The sequence below is a fragment of the Lepus europaeus genome, chromosome 6, assembly GCF_033115175.1.
Source record: "Lepus europaeus isolate LE1 chromosome 6, mLepTim1.pri, whole genome shotgun sequence".
In the NCBI taxonomy this organism is placed as follows: Eukaryota; Metazoa; Chordata; class Mammalia; order Lagomorpha; family Leporidae; genus Lepus; species Lepus europaeus.
In genome coordinates this window covers 61,663,591-61,688,094 of record NC_084832.1, presented here as the reverse complement: position 1 = coordinate 61,688,094, position 24,504 = coordinate 61,663,591, and the positions used below count along the sequence as shown (strand labels likewise).

At 40.3% G+C, this 24,504-nt stretch overlaps 1 protein-coding gene across 1 annotated transcript in view; it reads right to left on the bottom strand.

Annotated features, from left to right (window-relative positions):
• Window positions 1-8,714: 8,714 nt before the first annotated feature.
• Window positions 8,715-24,504, bottom strand: part of ITM2B (integral membrane protein 2B) — a 28,669-nt gene continuing 12,879 nt past the window's right edge. The window contains exons 2-6 of the mRNA XM_062194186.1: window positions 15,662-15,790; window positions 14,062-14,268; window positions 12,040-12,150; window positions 11,476-11,626; window positions 8,715-9,461 (exon numbers count right to left, since the gene is read on the bottom strand). Of these exons, the coding sequence (XP_062050170.1) occupies window positions 9,376-9,461; window positions 11,476-11,626; window positions 12,040-12,150; window positions 14,062-14,268; window positions 15,662-15,790 (684 nt within the window). The 3' untranslated portion in view covers window positions 8,715-9,375. The remainder of the gene's footprint in view (window positions 9,462-11,475; window positions 11,627-12,039; window positions 12,151-14,061; window positions 14,269-15,661; window positions 15,791-24,504) is intronic.

The window sequence follows — 24,504 nt, the reverse complement described above, 5'->3', positions numbered from 1 at the left end:
AGTTTATCAAAGAAATGTTTCAACTTTTGTGTCTATGTTTGAAATTTCCCTAATAAAATGTCAAAAGTGTTTGTGATCTTAGAAAAATAAAAAGAGAGTGTTCAATAGGCAAAAATGCCTCTTCTCACAGCCGGCGCCGTTGCTCAATAGGCTAATCCTCTGCCTTGCGGCGCCGGCACACCGGGTTCTAGTCCCGGTCAGGGCGCCGGATTCTGTCTCGGTTGCCCCTCTTCCAGGCCAGCTCTCTGCTGTGGCCAGGGAGTGCAGTGGAGGATGGCCCAAGTGCTTGGGCCCTGCACCCCATGGGAGACCAGGAGAAGCACCTGGCTCCTGCCATCGGATCAGTGCGGTGTGCCGGGCCACAGCATGCCGGCTGCAGCGGCCATTGGAGGGTGAACCAATGGCAAAGGAAGACCTTTCTCTCTGTCTCTCTCTCTCTCTCACTATCCACTCTGCCTGTCAAAAAAAAGGAAAAAAAAAAATGCCTCTTCTCTTCCTGTGTCTTCTGCTCTGCTCTCTGGCTTCTCCTCTATTCTGATGACCATGGAACCACACCACCTGCACATCTAGGATTGGCTGGGTGGGTCAGTAATGTTGAAAATTGTTTCAAAGTCATTGCTGCAAGCTTTGAAATTTATTTAATTAATTAATTAATTTTTTGACAGGCAGAATTAGACAGTGAGAGAGAGAGACAGAGAGAAAGGTCTTCCTTCTGTTGGTTCACTCCCCAAATGGCCCCTACAGCCGGCGCGCTGCACTGATCCAAAGCCAAGAGCCAGGTACTTCCTCCTGGTCTCCCATGCAGGTGCAGGGCCCAAGCACTTGGGCCATCCTCCACTGCCTTCCGGGCCATAGCAGAGAGCTGGACTGGAAGAGGAGCAACCGGGATAGAATCTGGCACCCCAACTGGGACTAGAACCTGGGGTGCCGATGCCGCAGGCGGAGGATTAGCCTAGTGAGCCTTGGCGCCGGCTGGAAGCTTTGGAATTTTTAAGATCATTCCAGGAAGTCCAAAGCTTCTGGGTAACCCATAAGGGTCCTTCAAAAAGCCCGTGGACAATGAAATTAATAGACGTGTAGGGTTATGGTGTGGTGAGTTAAGCTGCTGTTTGTGACACCCACATCCCATATTGAAGTTCTGCTTCAAGTACCAACTACTCTGCTTCTGATCAAGCTTCCTGCTAATAATGTGCCTGGGAAAGCAGATGATGGTCCAAGTACTTGGACCCCTGCCATCCAAGTGGGAGACCAGAATGGAGTTCCTGGTTCCTGGCTTTGCCTCCCCCAGATGGCTGCAATAGCCATTTGGGGAGTCAACAAGTGGAAGGAAGATCTCTCTCTCTCTCTCTCTCTCTCCCTTGCTTGTTGATCTTTTTTTTTTTTTTTAACTTTTTTTTGTTTTTGTTTTTTGTTTTGTTTTGTTGTGTTTTTTTTTTTTTTTTTTTGACAGGCAGAGTGGATAGTGAGAGAGAGAGAGAGAAAGGTCTTCTTTTGCCGTTGGTTCACCCTCCAATGGCTGCCGCGGCCGGCACATCGTGCTGATCCGAAGCCAGGAGCCAGGTGCTTCTCCTGGTCTCCCATGCAGGTGCAGGGCCCAAGCACTTGGACCATCCTCCACTGCCTTCCTGGGCCATAGCAGAGAGCTGGCCTGGAAGAAGGGCAACCGGGATAGAATCCAGCACCCCAACCGGGACTAGAACCCGGTGTGCTGGCGCCGTAAGGCGCAGGATTAGCCTGTTAAGCCATGGCGCCGGCCTGATCTATCTTTTAAATAAACAAGTAATCCTTCAAATTTTTGAGATCCATACATAGCTTTTTCACAATATGCATTTTCTATGAATTTTTGAAGATCCTTGAGATGTATGGATTTCAACATTGTTTTGCCCCCAAATAAGCTTATTTTTGTAGCTTTCTTAAGTACCTTCCCATGGCCCACAGGAGAAAAGACCTTTCATTTTCTGGCTAAGGGTTGATTCTTTGAGAGAGACAGGTCAGCAGGTTGCAACTTGCCTTAAGCTCACCATTTTAAGCGAACTTTATTGACAGAGTCTCAACACGGAGCCAGGTAAGTTTCTCCTGTTAGCTTGTTTCTTCACATGGAGTTGGTGTCTTTTGTTGTGGTAGCCACTGGTGATCTGAATTCCACCTGTGACTTTTCCATCTGGTTTCCATTCTTCTTCTCTGTAATGTCCTAAGAGTGTGGCTTTGTGATCAACTAGAGGTGGCCCTGCCCGTCCTTGGCCAAATTCCTTGTGCTAAGTTGATCTGCACCAGACTTGTTCACTTGAACAGAATCCATCACAGGATCCACATACATTTTTTATTTTGCAGATTCAGTCTTATGTAAACTCAGCCACTTCAAAAACTCATTCCTTGGAGCTGGCGCTGGGGTCTAGCAGGTGGAGCCGCTGCCTGCAGTGCTGGCATCCCATGTGGGTGCCAGTTCGAGTCCCAGCTGCTCCACTTCCTGTCCAGCTCTCTGCTGTGGCCTGGGAGGGCAGTGGAGGATGGCCCAAGTCCTTGGGCCCCTGCACCCGCTTGAGAGACCCAGAAGAGGCTCCTGGCTCCCGGCTCCGGATTGGTGCAGTTCCAGCCATTATGGCCAATTGGGGGGTGAAGCAGTGGGTGGAGGACCTCTCTCTCTCTGCCTCTCCTTCTCTCTCTAACTCTTGACTTTCAAGTAAATAAACAAATGTAAAAAAAAAAATAAAAACTCATTCCTCTTCTTTTCCTCTATTTATTATTTCTGCCCAGATTCTAGTGGGTGGAATGCTCTGATACTGGCAGGACCCATAATAACCACCTTCCTGACCATACTCTTTTAGGTATTTGGGGAGGATGAGCTACATATCTAAGGTGTACAACCCTCCAAGCCTGCCTAATCCCCCTACCTGACAACAAAATGTCCAGACATAATATCAACTATCCTGTCAAAATGACATGATCAATGTAAGCCTCTCCCATGTTACAAAAGGAGATTCACAAAAACCAGTCTTATTAATCAGCATCCATTCTTCCACTGGAAGCAACATTTACAGACAGATTCAAGTTTACTATTCTGCTTTTAACCAAGTCTCAGGCAGATAGAACTTGGCAAGTCCTTTAGGGCAAAGCTTAGTGCTAGAATCTGCACATACGGCTGCTCATCCCACATTATTTATTGACCACCAGGAAATCGGATGTTCTGGGTCATCTGGCAGAAAATGCCTTACTGTAATGACAATGTGGACTTTTTCAAAAACAGAATTAGGCTGACGTATTTGAAGTCAGTATCCGATATACTAAACATTAGATAGAATTGTTTGTTAGACTAAATCAGCAAGAAGCTGCTTACAATTTCTGAGTCTCTGTACTATGCAAATCCATCCAGATACCCACACACAGGGAGTTCTAAAAATGTTTTCTCCCAAAGGCCTTTTCCTTGCATAGCAGTCTGAATTTCAACACACCCTTGGCCATGTTTTTTCTCCAGTGTGATTCTACACCATCACATTCAAGAAACCCCTATATTAGAGGTAATTTGAACTTCAGAAAGTTAAGAATAGGTTAACTTCTCTTTCTACTGAACAATGTACAACTCTTTTTCTTAAAAAATATATATATATATGAATATATATATATATATATATATATATTGATTTGAAAGGCAGTGAGAGAGAGAGAGAGAGAAAATCATCTGCCAGTTCACTCTCCAAATGGCTGCAATGGCTGTGACTCTACCAGACCAAAGCCACAACCTGGAGCTCTATCCAGGTCTCCCACGTGAGTGATGCAAGCCACCTTCTTGCTGCTTTCCCAGGAGTATCACTAGGAAGTTGGATTGGAAGCAGAGCAGGTGGGATTCAAATTGGTGCTCTGATATGTGATGCTGGCATTGCAACCAGCAGCTTAACCTGCTCCACAATGCCAGCGCCCCCCTTACTTTTTTAACTTGGCAACCTAACTAGTACCAAATCTGGGGTGTACCTAACTTGCATTCCTGTGGCCATTCCAAACCCCAAATAAAATTATGAAACTAAGAGAAGAAAAAAGCCAAAACGAAAGCTTGGTTTTGTTTGATGTCAACAGCCAATAAACTCTATATGATTTTTTTTAAAAGGAGATACAAAGAACCATATTAAAGACGCTGAAAGAAATTCATTCAGTCCATATTTATTGAGTATGTAATATGTGCCAGGTGCTGGTTTTAGGTGCTGGAAATGCAGCATGAACAGGAAGAATGAAGTTTTTCTCTTTAGGAAATTTTCCTTTTACTTGAGAGACATATATAAATACACACATACGCCAGGTGGTGAACAGCAACACGGAGGAAAATAAGGCAGTGTGCCAGGCCATGGGCAGGAAGAACAAAGCCTCATTGCACAGGCATAGATGAGGAGCGACTGTCACAGAAGGATACCTGGCCATGAGCCCTGCTAACCCAGCTCACTGTGCAGCAGGATAAGGGAGAATAGGCTGCTTCTGGTTGTTGAATGGCTGGTGTATGGGGAGGCCCAGAGAGGTGAAGCACAGGTTCTACACTAGTCTTTCCTGGTGATTGCAGTCCTTGTAGGCTGTAGAGACCACCAATTCTAGAGGAGCCTCTAGGAGAAAACAAGGGAGGCCAAGAGAAAGGTGGCCCTCAACGATTCTCATATTCTTTGCATTGCACATGAGCTGTGTTATAGATCTTAAGCAAGTCCTAGTCATCATTTTTGCCTATCCTTGCACTTGAAGCGGTCTTTATGGTCTAGCCTGGGTAGGGCTACAGCCACAGAGCCAGCCCTGGACATTTTTCTATCAATCCTAACAACAGTCAAGAGAACAGTAAGTCTTTTCTGAGAAGGCACTCGTGGGAGAGTCATTCTCTAGTGCTCCATTCCATCTCCAGGGATGGAATCTAGACTCCTTCAGGAAACAGCTCAGATTCCACAGCTACACCTTCCTGGCCTCTCAGCAAGGCTGCTAGTAGGAGTTGGTTATAACTGGGGTGGAACTAGAATGTTCTCTTGTTGATTAAAAGTTAACTGTTATAGCAACTAAACTTGTAGTGGGCTAATTATGCTTTAGGAAATGTTTTAAGAACTTACCATATTTGTGCTCAAATGGAAAACCATTCCTGTCTATACATAGGTGGGTATTTACTAGATCCATTTTTTGCCTGGTATTCACAGAGTTCTTCTGAGTCTGCTTTCTGCTTCCCAACAGGGGCAGACTAACAAATTAGGCAAAGCAGCTCATTTGTTGTGCAAACTACTACTGATGGGAGTTCTGGGGTCCTGGCTTTGGCTACACACACACAACTTACAAAATACACAAAGCAGAGAAGATGCCCATCTGCTGCTTCACTTGCCAAATGCCTGTAATGGCCAAGACTGGGACAGGGACAAAGCAGGAAGCCTGGAACTCACTCAAGATCTCCCACATGGTGGCAGGAACCCAGCTGCTTGACCATCACTGTTGCCTCCCAAAGTCTGCAAGTACAAGAAGCTGGAATCTGGAGCCAGAGCCTGGAATCAAACTCACGTACTCTACTGTGGGACACAGGCTTCTCAATCAGCATCGTAACTGCTAAGCTAACCCCCACTCTAGGACCAAATTTTGAGCTCTAAAGAGCCCTCTTCCACACATTCTGCTTCTTAGGACAAATGTGCAGAAGGCTGAAGAATTAGTGTGGGATCTACATTCCACAACCTGAACATTATCAGGAAATATTTGGTGCTCTTAATAACGGTTTTCACTAAGATAAAGGCCTAAAATGACCAACAGCCAGAGAGCTAAGACTAAACTATGCCTCTTTTCTCAAAGTATTAATCACAAACGAGACAGAAGAAAACCAGCACCTTGGAGATGGAGAGTTGCCCTCTATTTATAAAGACACAACATGAAGTCCTCTGCTAGGACACTAAGTTCCAAAGAGTTAAACATGCAAGGATTGGCATCAACACAGAGTAGGATCTGTATAATTCTGGGCAACAAATTCTTTTTCAGGTGTAAGAGGGAATCTAGTCAAGTAAGTACTCAGCAGTATCTTATAGATTCTGCCAGTATTAACTCAAAGCACAAATGTATAATCTGGACCTTTTATTTTCCAATAACCCATTTGCTTTTCATTTGCATTAAACTGCCTTTGATTTTAAGTCCTTTACTCCTACCTCTGTTATTTGACACAAATACATCATCCAGAAGAGTATGTGGTTTTGGTTTTTTTTTTTTTTTTTTTTTTTTTGCATTCGATTTACTGAGTGTAGAGAATATAATAAAGGGATCTTGGCAAAAGAGAAATGAGAAGTTGCACATTAAAAACCAAAATCAGGAGGCAGGTATTGTGACATACAACTAGGTAAGCCACTGCTTGGGACACCCACATCCCATATTGGAGTGCCTGGTTCAAGTCCCAGCTGCCCTACTTCTGATCCAGCTTCCTGCTAATGTGCATGGGAGACAGTTGATAATAGTTCATGTACTTGAGTCCCTGCCACTCAAGTAAGACCTAGATGGAGTTCCAGGTTCCTGGCTTAAGCCTGGCCCAGACTGAGCTGTTGTGGGCATTTAGGGAGTGAACCAGTGGATGGAAGACTTCTCACATCCTCTGTTGCTCTGCCTTTCAAATACATAAGCATTTTTAAAAAGAGTGCCACTTTGTTTACCTGCTATCATAGTAACAATAAGGCTCACCGAAACTATGAATTGGAGAGCTGTACAGAGCAGTTTTCATTATTCTATTTTTCAGCCCTTTGGGTCAGAGTCTCACTCCCACGTTACAGATAGGCAATCAGGGTCAGGGTCCTAACAACTTGCCAAGATTCCTATAATGTTATCTTCAATGTTTTCTAATCAGTGCAACAGAATAGAATGTGCTGCAAAGAAGGATGAGAGTTATCTTTTGTAAATGTACACATAAGATGGGGTACCTTATGGGACTTCCTGTGGTCTAAATGCTTGTGTAACCCCAAATTCATCTTGAAATCCCAATTCCCAGGCTGATGGTACTAACACAGGGTTAGATCAGGACGGAGCTCTCAGAAATGGGATGGACTCCTCTAAGAAGCCCCAGGGAGTTGTGCCCTGTGGAGATTACAGAGGGGATGGCTGGCCATCCGTGAGAAAGCAGACCCTCGCCAGACACTGAATGCACAGGCACCTTGATCCTGAACTTTGCAGTCTTCAGAACTGTGAGAAGTCAATTTCCATTGTTTATAAACTATTTCATCTATGACATTTTGTTACAGCACTCCGAGGACAGGGAAGGATAGCTCAATCTCCTAGAAACCCGCCAGGAGAATGGGGAGCCCTCTCAGCATGTTTGCTTCTCGGTCATTTCACTCACCCTCTGGTTATTTTCAAGCCACATCAAGACCGCAGTCTCCAGAATGGCACATGAGTTCACATGGTATCCTAAGTTCCAACATTCCAGGGACACACCTAAATCACCAAGCTTGGGTGAGATGGGTACTTGGCATTCACTTGATGCTAAGTAAGGGAAATTATCATAACTGTAGTAAAAATTAAGTAAAATCATAGATATCAAGTTAGACCAATCTGGCCAAATCAATAGCTGTAATTTTTAAAATGTATTTTGCTCAAGAATTATCTAAGAACCTTTAAAAATTCTAATGAAGTCATTGTTTTGTAGTGAAGTATGAGTCTGGGTCCCTGGGAGACCACACTATTGTGAGAAGCCAGTGAGATCCTGGAGCTATCTGTAGTTCCGGTACCTGACACTGCATTACTACAACAATGGAAAAAGAGAAACTAATATGCTCTTTCTAAAAATACAAACCTCCAACAGTGGCCCATGGTTTGGTGAATGAGGTCTTCTGTGACCTGGTCATATTCTGAAACCTTCTCAAGCCTCCTAAGGGTTCTGGACCTGTTCTCTCCCCTTAGTACCAACCACATGTATTGTACCTTGCTGGATATCAACCAGACTCACTAGATTGATGTACCTTCAACACTTACTGTTATTGTCAGGAACATAAATAATGCTCACTAAGTATTTGTGGAATGAGTAATGTGCTCCTGAATGTTCATAGCTCTCTGAAAAACCATGAAATTTTAGAGCCTGGAAGGGAAGGAAAAGAAACTCTCATTTTATTGAAAAATGTTGTCGTCTAAGATAAATTATCAAATAAACATCCACCTGGCTGGCCAAAAGCTATGAAGTGAAACCAGGAGTCAGGAGTCAAACAATATTCCTGTGAACTAGAACTGGATTCTAGAGGTTTTTTTAAGTTTAAAAAATTTTTATCTTCTGAAGTCAGAAATGAGCTATTTTTGTCTTAAATTTTTAGTGAATCACTTCTTAGTGTTCCAAATTGTGGGTTCTGAATGATCTCAGAAAGGAAGCAACTTGAGAAATGTAAAAATCACCACTATAAAGCAAATCGCACCAGGTCTGAACTGGGGTGGATGTGCTGGGTGTTCATAGTATTTTATGCTCCTTGGGAAAAAAGTTAGGCTTTAATAATATAGCTCCTCTACTAAACAGAAAAGCATTTTATATTAAACAGCATCATTCAAAGTTGAGTTTTAAGTGTTACTTTAATGGTATGTATTAAGAATCTGATTTAGTTATTTTTAAGTAGTTTTTAAAATTTTTTTTGTAAATCTATGATTTTACTAAGAGAACTGGATTTTAAAAAAATAGTTTCTTCCCTTTTATGTGGATTATCTTAAGATATGAAGAACCAAATGATTCTTTGGCTTTATTACATGGGAAAAACAACACACAGTCTAGTCAAACAAGTTTGTGATATTTATATTCCATTGCACATATATGGGTTATACAAATTAGTTACACAAGTAATTTTTTATATTCCAAACATTTTCTAAAATATTATTACAGCAGATGCCGCGGATATTAAAACAGCAAGGTGGAAATCATACTCTAGATAGTTAAATGCAACACTGAAAATCCTGCACATTTTAATTCAAGGAAAACTAAGATGTGTGCTCAAATGCTCTAATAAACCAGGTAGCAGGGCTACTAACAAATGCCGGTAAGTCACTGTGGTCCATTTTACGTATGCATATGTGTGATTACTCTTTAGATAACCCCTCCTCTTGAGGATGCATAATTAAAACAAAAATCCAGATAAATGATTTAAAGAAATTTTAATTCTTCCTAACACCTAAGATCTACGGTGAAGTGTGCTATTATCTATGACTTCATACAACTACTAATTCAAATATAAAAGACACCACACTTGGAAAGAAGAAAAGATTTTTTAAAGGTAATGGTTTTAATTGAAGTCAAATGAGATGAAAGATAGTGAAGCCCTGGTTGCTACTTACATGAAAGAAGATTTTAAAAAATAATCACTGCACAAAATACAAAGGGTGGGGTTATGCTGTGGTATTAAAGTTTTCTCCATTAATGGTTTTCTTGACTGTTCAAGAACAAATTAAAGTTTCCACGGCAAATTTGTTTTCAAAATGCCGAATTGTGACACAATCACTGACTTCACGTTTCTGAATACCTGTTAGGGAAGGAAAAGTTGTTAAATCTTTGGTTTTCATTTAGTAATTATTCACCTTAATCCTCACAGATGTATAGAAGTATCTCATCCTATATTCCATGAATATATATAGACTGAATTTCTGAACTAAGTGTCTTAAAATAGATCATAGCAACAATATTACATGCAGATTACTCACAAATTTATGAACTGTTAGGGACTGAAAGTGTTGTTCACTTTGACTGTGGTGTGTTTGCATGACCATGTGTGTCTTTGTGGAAATTCACAATTGCCCACTAAAATGGCAAATTTCAATGTATGTGTAACTCTGACTTAAGAGTTATGAGCTGAGATAACTTTAAAATCTAAGAAATTAAGCAGTAGCTTTTATGACTCATTAGCCTTAGCTAAAAGTATTACTTAAAGTGCCTATAGTAAAAAGAGAAAAAAATACTTTTACTGCGTGACACAATTCCAAAGAAATCATACCAGTGTATTCAAATGGTATGTCTCACTTTCTATACTTCTGTCACGTTTACTTTCATTTTATTTTTACAATGATCATAAAAGGAAATAGGGGCGGCTGGTGCCGTGGCTCAACAGGCTAATCCTCCACCTTGCGGCGCTGGCACACCGGGTTCTAGTCCCGGCCGGGGCACCGGATTCTGTCCCGGTTGCCCCTCTTCCAGGCCGGCCCTCTGCTATGGCCTGGGAGTGCAGTGGAGATTGGTCCAAGTGCTTGGGCCCTGCACCCCATGGGAGACCAGGAGAAGCACCTGGCTCCTGCCTTCGGATCAGCGCAGTATGCTGGCCGCAGCGTGCCGGTCATGGCGGCCATTGGAGGGTGAACCAACGGCAAAAAGGAAGACCTTTCTCTCTGTCTCTCTCTCACTGTCCACTCTGCCTGCCAAAAATTATAAAAAAAAAGGAAATAGGGAGATGCTATTGTCTTTATTTTTTAGGTATGAAAATGATTTGGCAAAGTTACATTAGTTTTGTCAATGCTCTTAGGTTGTCACCCAAATTTCTTATTAACCTGAACTGATTATTCCCCAACATGATCCAAAAGGGAAAGAGCCTGCTCAGAATCCAGACACTGAGAATACAGTTGAAGAGCTGGTCGCAAGACTCTCAGGCTATTAAGAACCTTTATAAGGAGGGTTGGCGCTGTGGCTAATGGGCAAAGCTACCTGAGGCACTGGCATCTCATTATGCATGCCAGTTCAAGTCCCGGCTGCTCCACATCCTATCCAGCTCCCTGCTAACATGCCTGGGAAAGCAGAAGATGGCCCAGATACCTGGGGCCCTGCTACCCTCGATCAAGTTGAAGGCTCCTAGCTTAAGCCTGTTGCAGCCATTTAAGGAATCAATCAGTGGGTAGAAGCTCTCTCTGCCTTCCAAATAAATAAATAAATCTTAAAAAAAAAAAAAAAAAAAAAAGGAATCTTTGTAGGAGCAGGCATCCCATATCAGACTTCTGGTTTGAGCCCCAGCTACTCCACTTGCAATCCAGCTTTCTGCTAATGCACCTTGGGTCCAGTGGATGATGGCCTAAGTACTTGGATCCTTGTCACCCACACAGGAGACCTGGATGGAGTTGTGGAGTTGCAGGCTCCCAGCTTCAGCTTGGACCAACCCCAGGTGTTATGGGAATTTGTGGAATAAACCAGCAGACAGAAGATTGTTATCTTTGTCTCTGTCTCTCTCTTGCTCTTTCAAGTAGATAAAAATAAATAAATATTAAAACAGAAGAACCCTTTTGGTATGTCTGAGCCAAAGGGAAGTTGGACTAACAGCTACGTGGAAAGGGAGGCACAAGAATTTCAAGACAATCGCATTTCACATGGGCCTCTTGACTCTTCTAAAAGGAGTGGACTTAGAATTGGGATGGTTCTATAGAAATATTATGTAATGACACAATATAATTTTCTTTTTTCACCGTGACAAGCATATTTGGTAAAGACGACTAGGTTTCCTCTAAATCTAGCTCTATATAAAAGTAGCGGGATGAACTTTTCTGTCAACACTTTATTACCTTTAATAGTGTCTCTGCGTTGCAGTTTATAAGTTTCCTTGTCATGACACAGTCGATAAATAAAGAAACCCAGGTGATCGATGTTTTCAATGCGATCAGTAATAACCATGTGCTCATGAAGCAGGTATGACTGAGGCAAATAGGTTCCAGCCTACATTTAGACAAGAAAATATACATGAATATCTTAAGACATACCTTGAACAGACTAGAAAAACAGGCAAAATCCTAACAGATTGACAAACTCCTACCCACCACCTGTTTTTATACAGTTTTTTGTTGGAATACCATCATGCCTGTTTGTTTACATATTATCCATAGCATAAGAATTAAGTAGTTAGCTAATGTTTAGTTTTCAGCAAATTAAGAAAACAATCATAGTTTAAGAAACTGTAATTTAACTTTAAAACATAAAACATTAAGAAAGAAAAGAAAGAAACAAAAATCATTAGTCTTAGCTTTTCTTTGTAATATGGTTACTAATACTTTGGAAATTTGGACTCTTTTAGGGATAATGTTTCAACACGGAATTCCAAGACACTGTAATAGAACTCAGCATGTTTATACCTTGATGTTAATAAGTAACTCCAACAGGTTTCTGGGTGGCATGACAATGGAAGTGTTCAGAGGGATCACATAGCACTTATCCAGGTTAAGATCTAAGTAGGCCGTGAGTTTCTGGGAAGAGAGAGATACATATCTGCGCATTACTATTTGTAGACAGGTAGCAATTGGATTTTCAAGAATAATCTGTACCATTAAAATGGGTTAGTTTAGGCTTTGTAAATCATATACATTTCAACAAATCAAGAATTTGATGGGACAGGGATGGAAATAGGAATATGAGAGGAGTTTGTTTCTATAGTAATAACAAAATATATTAAAATTAACTTCAAATACCTAGCACCTGATGAAAAGATTTAGTGCCCCTACTCATAATCCCAATTGCCCTCCAAGGCATCTATCCATCATGTATAAAGATTAAACTTCTCGTACCAGCCTTAGGCAATGGAAAAAGTTATTTAAATGATTTTGTTCTATGGTTCCAATGAGAAACTTCAGTTGAAAAAAAACCAAAAAAGACCACTGCCTAGGATGGTTACATGGTTTTGTTTAACTCTTTCCTAAAGATTTATTACCTATTATTATTATTTGCCTTGAAAATGTTTATTATCTTAACGTAAGTAATTTTCAACTATTTTAAAATTCATCAAATGTATTTACCACACATGAAATGTTTGTAAAACTAACTTCAGTGACATGTGGCGGGCTTATACAGAGGCATAAAAAACACAGGTAGCAGGCCGGCGCCGTGGCTCAACAGGCTAATCCTCCGCCTTGCGGCGCCGGCACACCGGGTTCTAGTCCCGGTCGGGGCACTGATCCTGTCCCGGTTGCCCCTCTTCCAGGCCAGCTCTCTGCTGTGGCCAGGGAGTGCAGTGGAGGATGGCCCAAGTGTTTGGGCTCTGCACCCCACGGGAGACCAGGAGAAGCACCTGGCTCCTGCCATCGGAACAGCGCGGTGCGCCGGCCGCAGCGCGCTACCGCGGCGGCCATTGGAGGGTGAACCAACGGCAAAAGGAAGACCTTTCTCTCTGTCTCTCTCTCACTGTCCACTCTGCCTGTCAAAAATAAAAAAAAACAAAAAACAAAAAAAAAAAAACACAGGTAGCACATAACTCCTGAATCTCTGAATCCTGGTTTGAAAAAAATTAAAAATCATTAGGACAAAAGCTGCTATGGAAATTTAAATATAAATTAGATATTAAATAACACTGTGTTATCAAGTTAATTTTCTTAGATGTGACAGTGATACAGAAGTTATATGGGAAAATACACAGCTTAAATATTCAGGGATGATGTGTTCAATAAGGGGAAAAGAGATGAAGCAAGTATGGCAAAATTCTGGAACTAGGTAGAGGATTTAGGGTACTCCAGCTTCTCTGCATTGTGTAAAAATGTTCAAAAGTGACAAAGTTTAACTGCTATAAAGAAATCAGAACACAAATTATTTGTTATTTAAGAAAATGTGGGTACCTATAAGACATAACAGCAACTTTTGAGCAATGGCAGAATGGCATGAGGTAGGCTTTCACAATAGACAAGGCAGGGCTGGTGTCATGGTGTAGCGGGTGAAGTTGCCACCTGCGATGCGGGCATCCCATATGGGCAGTGCTTTAAATTCCAGCTTCTCCACTTATAATCCAGCTCCCTGCTCATGAGCCTGACAAAGCAGCAGAATATGGCCCAAGTACTTGGGCCCCTGCACCTGAATGGAAGACTTGGATGAGGTTCCTGGCTCTGGGCTTTGATCTGGCTTACCCTGGCTGTTGCATCTAGTTGGGGAGTGAACCAAGAGATGGAAGACCTCTAATCTCTCTTTCTGTCTAACTCTGCCTTTCAAATAAATAAATAAAATCTAAAAAACAAAAGAATAAGTAAGGCAAGGACAGGACTAGTAAGATGACGAAGGCTGAGTCACTGTTGACAGTTTATCTTGTCCATTTTAAAGTAAAAACTAAACAGAACATTTAGCAGAGATTGAAATTAAGACTACAGAAAGCCTATAACCCTGGATCCACGACTCACCTTGTTGAAGTCATGAACAATGTTGGCAGGATCACTGTCTGCAAACTCCGGGACAGGTACACTGATGAACTCAACTTCATCCTCCTCAAAGATCTTAATATTCTCTTCAATTGTCTGGTAGCGAGCGGCTGGGGCATCTGCAGAAGGCTCATTTAAGATGACATCATCCTTGATGTACTTGATTCCACAGTAATACACGTCATCTGGCTACAGAGAATTCCAACATTCATTTCAGCAATTGAGAGAGACAGGCTTTTAAATGTAAGCATTACTTAATCTGCCATCTCTATCTAAGTAGCATTTTGCTTGCAAACTCTTACTTTTAGATGACAAGTCAGACAGTTTAATTATAGAGTTAGCACATTCTTTAAGATCAGGTTTTGAAGTATTGTTTTAAGAAAAAGCAGTAGCTGATTTCCTCTTTACTTTCTGAGGTAGATAAAAATAGGATTTAAAAGTGATTATCCTTCTGGTGGCAAGTAAATCTGTAGAAAACCCAAGCCCCCTTCTACCTATACGTATTTTTCTTTAACAGAATCTATTTTGAAAGTAGTATGGTTCAGACAGAACACATTTAAAATATTTTTATGTGGTTCACTGATTAAATGATATTTCTCTTACCAAAGAGGTGTTATTTTTCTGCAATTTCCACATTTATAGAGGTAATTCTAATTTTTCCCTAGACTCCATCACAATTAGAAAATATTGGATTACTGCAAATCTTCATGAAAAATTATATTTAAAAATATGACTAGTATTTCAGTAATATCTAGCAACATACCATTATCCTGAATATAGGCAATGAACATGAAATTTAAACATCCTCTCGTAAACTGTTTCAAAATTAGCTATTGAAATTTTAATGTATTTAGTTGTCAACTGTTTCCCCAACTTTTGATATGTAAACACTTTAAGTAGTCATAAAATCTTGAGAGTAATCACCCCCAACCAAGATTCTTTAAAGGGTGGTTAACCACATCTCTCACAAAACATAGGTCATAGATCAGGATTAACTGAAATAAACATCTCTATCTTAATCTACTGGGATTACTATTAAACATTTAAATTGCAAGCAGCTTTCATCCTAAATCACTCAATCTCAATCTCACTGCTGAATTCACCTGATTCTTTATAGAGATACCAGTGACAGGGAAGGAGGCAGAGAGATGTGGTGCCAGCATGCTCTGAGCCAGAGACCAAAAGGCTATTGTGGGGGAAGCCAAACTGGCTATCAAGTGGCAGTCTACATTTGTGGCTAATGTATTGTATCCGCTGGCAACTGACGATGCCACACCTGTTAGCCATTAATTATGGTAGGAGAATGAAGGCTGGTCAGTTTTGAAAAGTCATCCAAACTAAGTCCCTTAGTCAGCAAGACTGCCAAGCAACATTATTCTACTTTCAGTGATTATATGTCCAATGGGCTCAGCAAGCATGAACAGGAGACTTTAAACACAGCTTTAAAATAGGGCCACTACTCTGTCTTTATTAAAGGCCACTGACAAAGAATGCATGTTTACCATCAAGTTAGGAACAATTTTCTAATACACCTGAAGGAAAGACTAAAAAAGTCAAAGAGAAAAAGAATTTTTCTACTTACTTGAAGTGCAAAGTATTTGTACAGGTATGCCCCTCCTAGGATGACCCCAGCAAGCATGAATGCTAGTCCAAAGCACATGCACCAACACCAGGCTCTTCTCTGGCCAACTGGTACCACATCATCTGGGTCCTAAAAGATGATAAGGAAAGTCAATGTACCTCCAGGCAGAATTGTAGAAGGCTGCAGACTGGAAAAACCTTAAGGATTATCATTTTAATAAATGACGACATAAAGATCCAAGGACTTAGATCTCTGCTCAAAATCAACCAAGGAACAATTAAGCGGTGGTACAAGGACTCATCACAATGCCTCTTGGGCTAGGGCATAGGGAGAGTTCTGTGTACTTCTGACTTTGAGTACTCTACCTACTAACCATGTCTCCAGCAATGATACACTCCATAATTTCTATTTTATAAGCATAACTTCTGGAGACAGCTTCTTCTAACATTTAAAAATTCAGAAGCGGGGAGGGTGTTTGGAGGTAGCAGTTAAGACACCTCTTGCGGGGCCGGCGCCTGAGGTGCCAGAATCCCACATAAGCGCCCGTTCAAGTCCCAGCTCCTCCACTTCTGATCCTACCCCCTGCTAATGTGCCTGGGAAAACAGCAGAAGATGGCCCAAGTGCTTGGGTCCCTGCACTCATGTGGGAGACCAGGAAGAAGCTCCTGGCTCCTAGCTCCTGGCTTTGGATTGGCCTAGCTCCGGCCATTGCAGCCCTTTGGAAAGTGAACCAGTGAATGGAAGATCTTTCTCTCTCTGCAACTCTGCTTTTCAAATAAATAAATAAAAATTTAAGAAAGACACCACTTGTGTTGCCTGTATTCTATATGAGTGGCTGGTTCAAATCTCAGCTCCACTTCTGATTCAGCTTCCTGCTAATGCACGTACCCTGAGAAGCAGCAGATGATGACTCAAGTAAATGGATCCCTGCCAGCCATATCAGAGATCTGGATGGATTTCATGGCTCCTGGTTTCTACCTGGCTCGAGCTGTTGCAGGCATTTGGGGATTAAACCAGCAGATGCAAGATACCTCCCTCTCTCTCTCTCTCTCTCTTTCTGCCCTTCAAATAAAATGAGCATAAGTAAATAAATTAAAACCTGTACCTAAACTCAGGCTTGCAAAACAGCCAACTCAGGCAACTGACAATTTGTTTGAAAAAATAATAAACAAATAAGAAATAAAAATAAAAATTCAGAAAAGGTTATAACACAACTTTGCCATGAAAAATTATGATGTTGCTAGCCGTGTATATTACAAGTTCAGGTTATCTCTGAATCAGGTCATTTATAAAATTATATGTTAGCCTGCAACAGGTAGCTTATATTTCATATAAAAAGCCATTCCTAACAATCCACAAGAAAAAGTCACAAAAAAATTAGACAGGACAGAACAGACACTAAAACATTAGGAAACCAAATTTCTTCAAACAATTAGAATCTCAAAAGGACAAAGTTACTTGCCTAAAAACAATCCTATAATTCCACTGCTCTATTTTAAGCCCCAGTTTAATATAATTCTGCATGTCCTTTTTAAGATATTAGCATAAAAATGATGAATATTGATTCAAGAACAAAACTTATAAAGTCAAGAATGATAAAACTAACAAACAATTGTTACAGAATTTTGATTTGGATCCACTTAAGGAAATAATTTAGCATTAGACCATTATTTGCAGCCATGAAATTTCATGGTTCCTAGATCTCCTTGTACACTTTTAACTCTGTTCCTCTACTCTGTCAATTTGGAGTCATAGTGAATTTTTGATGCTGTACCCACATTCATGTGCACAGAGGTAACATAACAAATTGATTAGCTGCTGGTGCTATTTAACTAAGGCACAAGAAACAATGCAGACAACAAAAGTGCTTCCACTGACTTGAAACCATCACTAACAAAAAGCTATCTACTTTGTATCATGCATAGATATTCTCTTAAGTATATAACTCCACTCTTTACTTGGAAAACCCAATATGGAGTAGCTGAAGAGACAAAGACTTAACCAAAGCCCATATATTAGGATATAAGCAAAGTTAAGAAGAAAATTTGTCAAAATGACACACAAAAATAGAGTGGGACTATCAGATCAAGCAAATGAACATGGTTGAAGCACAAAATCAGTAATGAAACCTAACGATGTTATTCAATTCTAAGTAAAGAATTTTATCTTGATACTATTGCTATGACAATCTCATATGTCACAACAATCAGCAATAAGGCTAGATAAATGTGCTCCTATGTTGAGGTTTTAAACATAGACTTTAACGCTGAAAAACAAATACTGCTGTGGCACAGCAGGTTAAAGCCCTGACCTGCAGCACCAGCATTCTGTATGGGCGCAGGTTCTAGTCCTAGTTGCTACACTTCCAATCCAGCTCCCTGTTAATGTACCTGGAGAAGCAGAAGAGTATGGTCCAAGTTCTTGGGCCCCTGCCCCCATGTGGGAGACCAGGAAGAAGCTCCTGGATCCTGGCTTCAGATCAGCTCAGCTCCAGCCATTGTGGTCATTTGGGGAGTGAACCAAAATTGGAAGATCTCTCTCTCTCTCTCTGTCTCTACCTCTCTCTGTAACTCTATTTTTCAAATAAATAAAATTTTAAGAAATATGACAATGCTGTTTATCGTAAGGATCAGATCAAATGCTGAGAGGGCCACACTACTGTAGTTCTTGTCAATATTCTGTGAGTAGATACTGAGGGCATTGAATGTATTGCAAAGAAATAGTATATAATGAGAATAAGCCTAGAGTCATCACACCATGTACGATAATCTCATATATGCAAAAGAAGTTACAAGAATTTCACAGAGTCATAAAGTATTATGAAATCTGAAAAGTAGTCATGTTTTGCTTGAGCCTCTGTTGACAAAAATACCTAAGGAGATAAGAAACTGTTCCTAACATAATTTTAGGGTGGAGGCAGGGTGGGGGATGAAAATGACAAATGGAAATAGTCATGTCCAACATTTGGTATCAGCTGCCGAGACAGCCAAATGTGCACACGCCCACCCCATTTGGCAGGCTCCCTCTTCTAACTGTACATAAATGAATAGTCAAAGAGCACACACAGATACTTGCAAAAGAATTTGCAACCAGCAACTGTCAGACTGATGGCAACTTTCCAGGTCTTTTTATATATCACTGTTAACTATTCAACAAACAGTAATTTTGCAAATAAATTATAAATGTCTACTATGTGCCAAGAGTTGTGCTAGACACTGGAAATACAGCCTCTGTCAACAAAAAGACTGGTTGGATATTGAAAATAGACAAAATTGTGGGGAGAATGTAAATATGATATAAACTCTAAAGGAAAATGTAGAGGGAATAAGTTTAGGGAAGACTTCCCAGGGGAAGGAAATAGTTGAATAGAATGTGAAAGGACAAATTTTCATTACCTATGCAGAAGACAGAGTTAAAAGAAATTATGTGTGAAGCAAAGAATGAATAAAATCCTGAAGCCAGAATGCATGATGCTACCAAGGGCCACATGTGTGGCCCAATATGGTGGGAAGGGGGTTGAGGGATAAGGCAAATAAATAGGGCAGATCACAAAGGGACCTGTATACCATTCTATGGAATCTGAATTCTCACGTTCAAGTGGAAATCACTTTTTGGGATTTGCACAATAAAATTTAAAAATCCCAATTTCTTGAAGACCAACTTATAAAATATTTATTCATAGACTATTTATTCAACACCTCAACAATGTGAAATATAGCTTAAAAATCAGGAAATAAATTCTTTGAATAGTCAAATCATGGTTCCCATCCATGGACCATAGTCAGGTACTTCATAAAAGAGCTATCAAGTCTCAAACATCTGTCTAATCTCTTCTTTTTCCTCTAAATTCCTAGTGATCACTTTCTGTCTTGCATTAGAATAATTCATATATAGATCTTATTTCTTCCTAACTAGGCTATAAGGTTGTTGACTCTTCACATTCATTCTGCATTATTGTTAGCTTGGCATTTAGCTGGCACTCAAATAGTGATGATTGAATAAAACTTAAATACACACAAAAAAAACCCCACAAAACTCAGCTATTTAATTTTCTGTAATTCTCCAAAGTTACAACTGCTACCAATATAATAATGAGGCAATGAGGCTGGAGGATAACATAATTCATGACATACAAAAAAACCAAAGCTATTTAGTAGAAATAGTAGCCCTCTTTAGTCTAGTTCTTTATTGAGAGCCTGTTATTTGCAAGGCACTGTGCTTGATCCTCTGGGAAATTAAAATGTGATTAAGATATAGCTCATACCTTGAACAATTTGTGGTCAAGAATTAGCATTAGATGTGAGGGATAAATGATGTCCCACATTACAATCTAAGTCACGTAGAAGAGACTAAAATACACTGACCATTTATAAGTTTTTAATCTAACAGATTGATTTTAAGTTTTTTAAATGACTATATTTCAGCACTTGAAAGAGTAAACTTTTTTTAGTAGACTAAGCCACATATGTAAGATTTCAGAAAACTCCCATGGCTATCTCAAAACATACAGAAAACACATTTTACAAAATTCAACTTTTGTTCACAATAACATCTCTTTGCAAACCAGGAAGGAGTGAAATTCTTTAACATTAATAGGCAAAATCAAAATCCTACAGCAAATCTCATATTTAATAATAGTGAAATTTTAAACTTTTATCTTACCCTTCCCAGTCAGGAATACAGGACTGCCCACTAAAACTGCTCTTTTGGTTTCATTCAACATTGTACTAGAGATACCAGCCAGTATTCAAATATGAATAGGTATAGGATTAGAAAAAAGAAAACAACACTATCATTATTTGTAAAAGATATGTGTATGTTGAAAATCTAAAAATGTCAAATTATTCAAACTAATAAGAATTCAGCAAAATTGCTAAAGATAAATAAGCAAAAATCAAGGAGACAGAGATTTATACATGAATATCCATGAGGGAGCTCCCTAATTAATAAAAATGTAAAAAACAAGGGTGTATGTCCAGCAATGTTCACAGCACAACTGTCAATAACAACAGAAACTGGAAAGAGTCTAGATGTCCAGAGAAGAACAGTGTATTATATAATACTGATAAAAAAGAATCAAGTAGCACTGTCGATTTTTAGGTTAATAGAAAGTTTCAATACTTAAACACTTAATGATACTTAAACAATATTTAAAGCTATGTATTTAATTATATAATTTTAAGAATGTAAAAACAAGCTGGAATTGTGACACAGGGGTTCAAGCCACCACTTGCAATTGCGCTGTCATCCCTTACTGGAATGCCATTTCCAGCCCAGCACCCTGTTAATGTGCCTTGGAAGGCAGCAGAAGATAGTCTAGGTATTTGGGCCCCTGCCATCCATGCGGGTTATCAGGACGGAGTTCTGGCTCCTGGCTTAGGCCTGGGCCTGGGCCTGGGCCTGGCTGTTATCAGCATTTGGGGAATGAACCAACAGATGTAAGATCTCTTTCTACTACTCTTTCACATAAATTTTTAAAATATATGTAGAAACATATAAAACTTAACACACATTTTCTGTACTTTCATATGCTTGGAATACTTCATAGAGAAAAAAGAAAACTCACTAATAAGCAGGAGATTTTCCACTGGGGTATGTAACTTTACCTGGCCTAATTTAAAACAAGGCACGGAGACATTTCCTCCCCTTGTACTGCAATAAAACTAGTGCATCTTAAATTGTGCTTATAAGGTAACAGAACTCCCACAGGAGCTGCACAATTATCATCTCATTAGTCTTTCTAAAACCTCAAGTTTTTAGCCCAGTTTATAAATGAAGACACTGAAACACAAACTGGCCTATAACTACCTTTCAACAGCAGATGCACAAAGACACTGCCTTCTGCTTTCTGGTTCAAAAACATCTTATCATCAGATGATAAAATAAAATTACTTAACCAATTATATCTTAAGCAAAATGAAAGATAAATGCTTTCTGGTACTTCAATTAGCTAAGAATCAGGTCACCTCAATCAGTTCCCTAAGAGGCTTTAGTAAATGTACTTCAATTATGAACTTAACTCACATAAAAAGATTTAAAGGTTTTTTCCCCCACAGTTTTTGTTCTGTTCTCTAACAAACTGCTTCACTTTTTTTTTTTTTTTTTTAGATTTATTTTATTTATTTGAAAGACAAGAGTTACAGAGAGAGGTAGAGCCAGAGACAGAAGTCTTCTATCTGCTGGTTCACTCCCCAGAAGACTGCAATGGCCAGAGCTGAGCTGATTCGAAGCCAGAAGCCAGGGCTTCTTCCGGGTCTCTCACACAGGTGCAGAGGCCCAAGGACTTGGGCCATCTTCTATTGCTTCCCCAGGCCATAGCAGAGAGGTGGATCAGAAGTGGAGCAGCCAGGACCCGAACTGGCATCCAAATGGGACTCCTGATCCAGCTCCCTGCTAATGCGCCTGGGACAGCAGTAGAAAATTGCCAGGAAGAAGCTCCTGGCTCCTGGCTTTGGATTGGCCTAGCTCTAGCTGTTGCAGCCATTTGGAGAGTGAACCAGTGGATGGAAGACCAACTTCTGCCTCTGCCTCTCTGTAGCTCTGCCTTGCAAATAAATAAATTAATTAAAAAAGAAACAAAACGGGTAGCATCCGTAAATATGCGGTGCACAGGTCAGCTACCTACAGATGTGTTGTTTAGCCTGTAACATGTTCTCTGAAACAGAAAATTAACTGCCAACACTTTAAAAAACTGAGTATTCAAATTTAAAAAAAATGGATTTTCCATAAAATATTCCAGTGTTCTCAACTCCTCTCATTATTTTTCTCCCTACTCAGAAGAGAACTGACATACCAAACAAGTGCCTTTCTACAATGGTCATGGAACAGCCAGGATTGGAACCTGTGTTCATATGGGATGCTGCACCACAGCCCCAGCCCCACATATTATAATTATTAACCCTAAGAGACAGTTTCCTCTTTAGTATTCTGGTTCCTAAAGTGTGTTGCACTTGCTATAATAATGCAAAATAGGATATCTGTGAGCCTTGGGGAAAATGTCTCTTAAAGTCTTCATTCATCCTATATAGGTTCAAATAGAAGCACCTATGAATATGAAGCAATATGGGGCAGACACTGTGGTACAGTGGGTTAAAGCCTGGTCTGCAGTGCTGGCATCATTGATTTTGAACTCTTATCTTCATTTACAGCTGTGACTGGATATGCTTCCTTCTGAGAATCTACTAGCAAGGAAATTGTTTCCTGGGTTTTCGGGACTGGAACATTTCCTATTCACCTGGCTTCTAGCTTAGGTTTCTTTCCCCAGTTCGGAAACATTAAATAGATGTGATCTAATCTGTTCTTTGATGCCTGCACTGTGGCCTTCTTCAACACGGGCATCCCATATGAGCACTGGTTCAAGCCCCTGGCTGCTCCACTTCTGATCCTGCTCCCTATTAAGGTGCCAGGGAAAGCAGCAGCAGACGGTCCAAGTGCTTGAGCCCCCACTACCCACATAGGAGGCCGAGATGTTGTTCCAGGCTCCTGGCTTTAGCCTGGTTCAGCCCTGACCACTGTGGCCATTTGGGGAATTACCTAGAAGACTAGAGATATCTCTCTCTGCAATGCCTTTCATATAAATAAATCTTTAAAAAACAGGAAATCTGTTCACTATTAACCATATTAATTACCAATATACTATATATAAAACTCAAAATCTCTGGCTGAGAATTTAACAGTCTATAGACACCAATTATTTACTTGCACTTTCTCTTATCACTTAAATCAGTAATTCTCCTTTTCAAATAAGACTGCTATTGCTACTGCCTCAACTGTGGTATCAAAGTACATATGAGAAAGGAAAGGAAGCAGTGACTGGCATGATATAGACAAAAACAGAAACTACTCTTTGTATCTGTAGATACCATTTATTTTACAAGAACCTCTCATCTTCTTAGTAATGGTTTTTGTTCAGCCAAGTTAAACTGAATCTGCACTATCACCAACTTGTTGTGATTAACAAAGTTATTGCATTATTCTGCATCTAGAATAGGGGAGAATCTATAATTTAATCTCAAATTATAATGTCTATACAAGAGATTTCTCATTAACATACTTTTTGTTAACAAATTGATAAATAAGCAACATAACAATTTACTGTTAGAAATCCAAAAATTCTGAACCACTTTTTAAAAAAAAAAAAATTATTATTTATTTGAAAGAGAGTTACAGAGTGAGGTAGAGACAGAGACAGATAAGTCTTCCATCTACTGGTTCACTCCCTAAATGGCCACAATGGCCAGAGCTGAACCAATCCAAAGTCAGGAGACAGGAGCTTCTTCTGGATTTCCCACGTGGGTGCAGGGACCGAAGGACTTGGGTATTCCTCTACTACTTTCCCAAGAACATTAGCATGGAGCAGCAGGGACTCAAACAAGCACCCGTATGGGATGCTGCAGGCTGGAGCTTTAACCCACTGTGCCACAGTGCCAGCCCTGAACCACATTATTAACATCATATCAAATTAGCACAGGTCTAGGTTAAAGAAAAATAGGTCATGGGCCAGCACTGTGGCACAGCGGGTTAATGCCCTGGCCTGAAGCACGGGCATCCCATATGGGCGCCAGTTCTAGTCCCGGCTGCTCCACTTCCAATCCAGCTCTCTGCTATGGCCTGGGAAAGCAGTAAAAGATGGCCTAAGTCCTTGGACCCCTGCACCCACATGAGAGACCCGGAAGAGGCTCCTGGCTCCTGATCGGCGCAGCACCGGCCATTGTGGCCAATTGGGGAATGAACCATCAGATGGAAGACCTCTCTCTCTCTCTCTCTCTCTCTGCCTCTCCTTTCTCTGTGTAACTGACTTTCAAATAAATAAATAAATCTTTAAAAAAAAGAAAAGAAAAGAA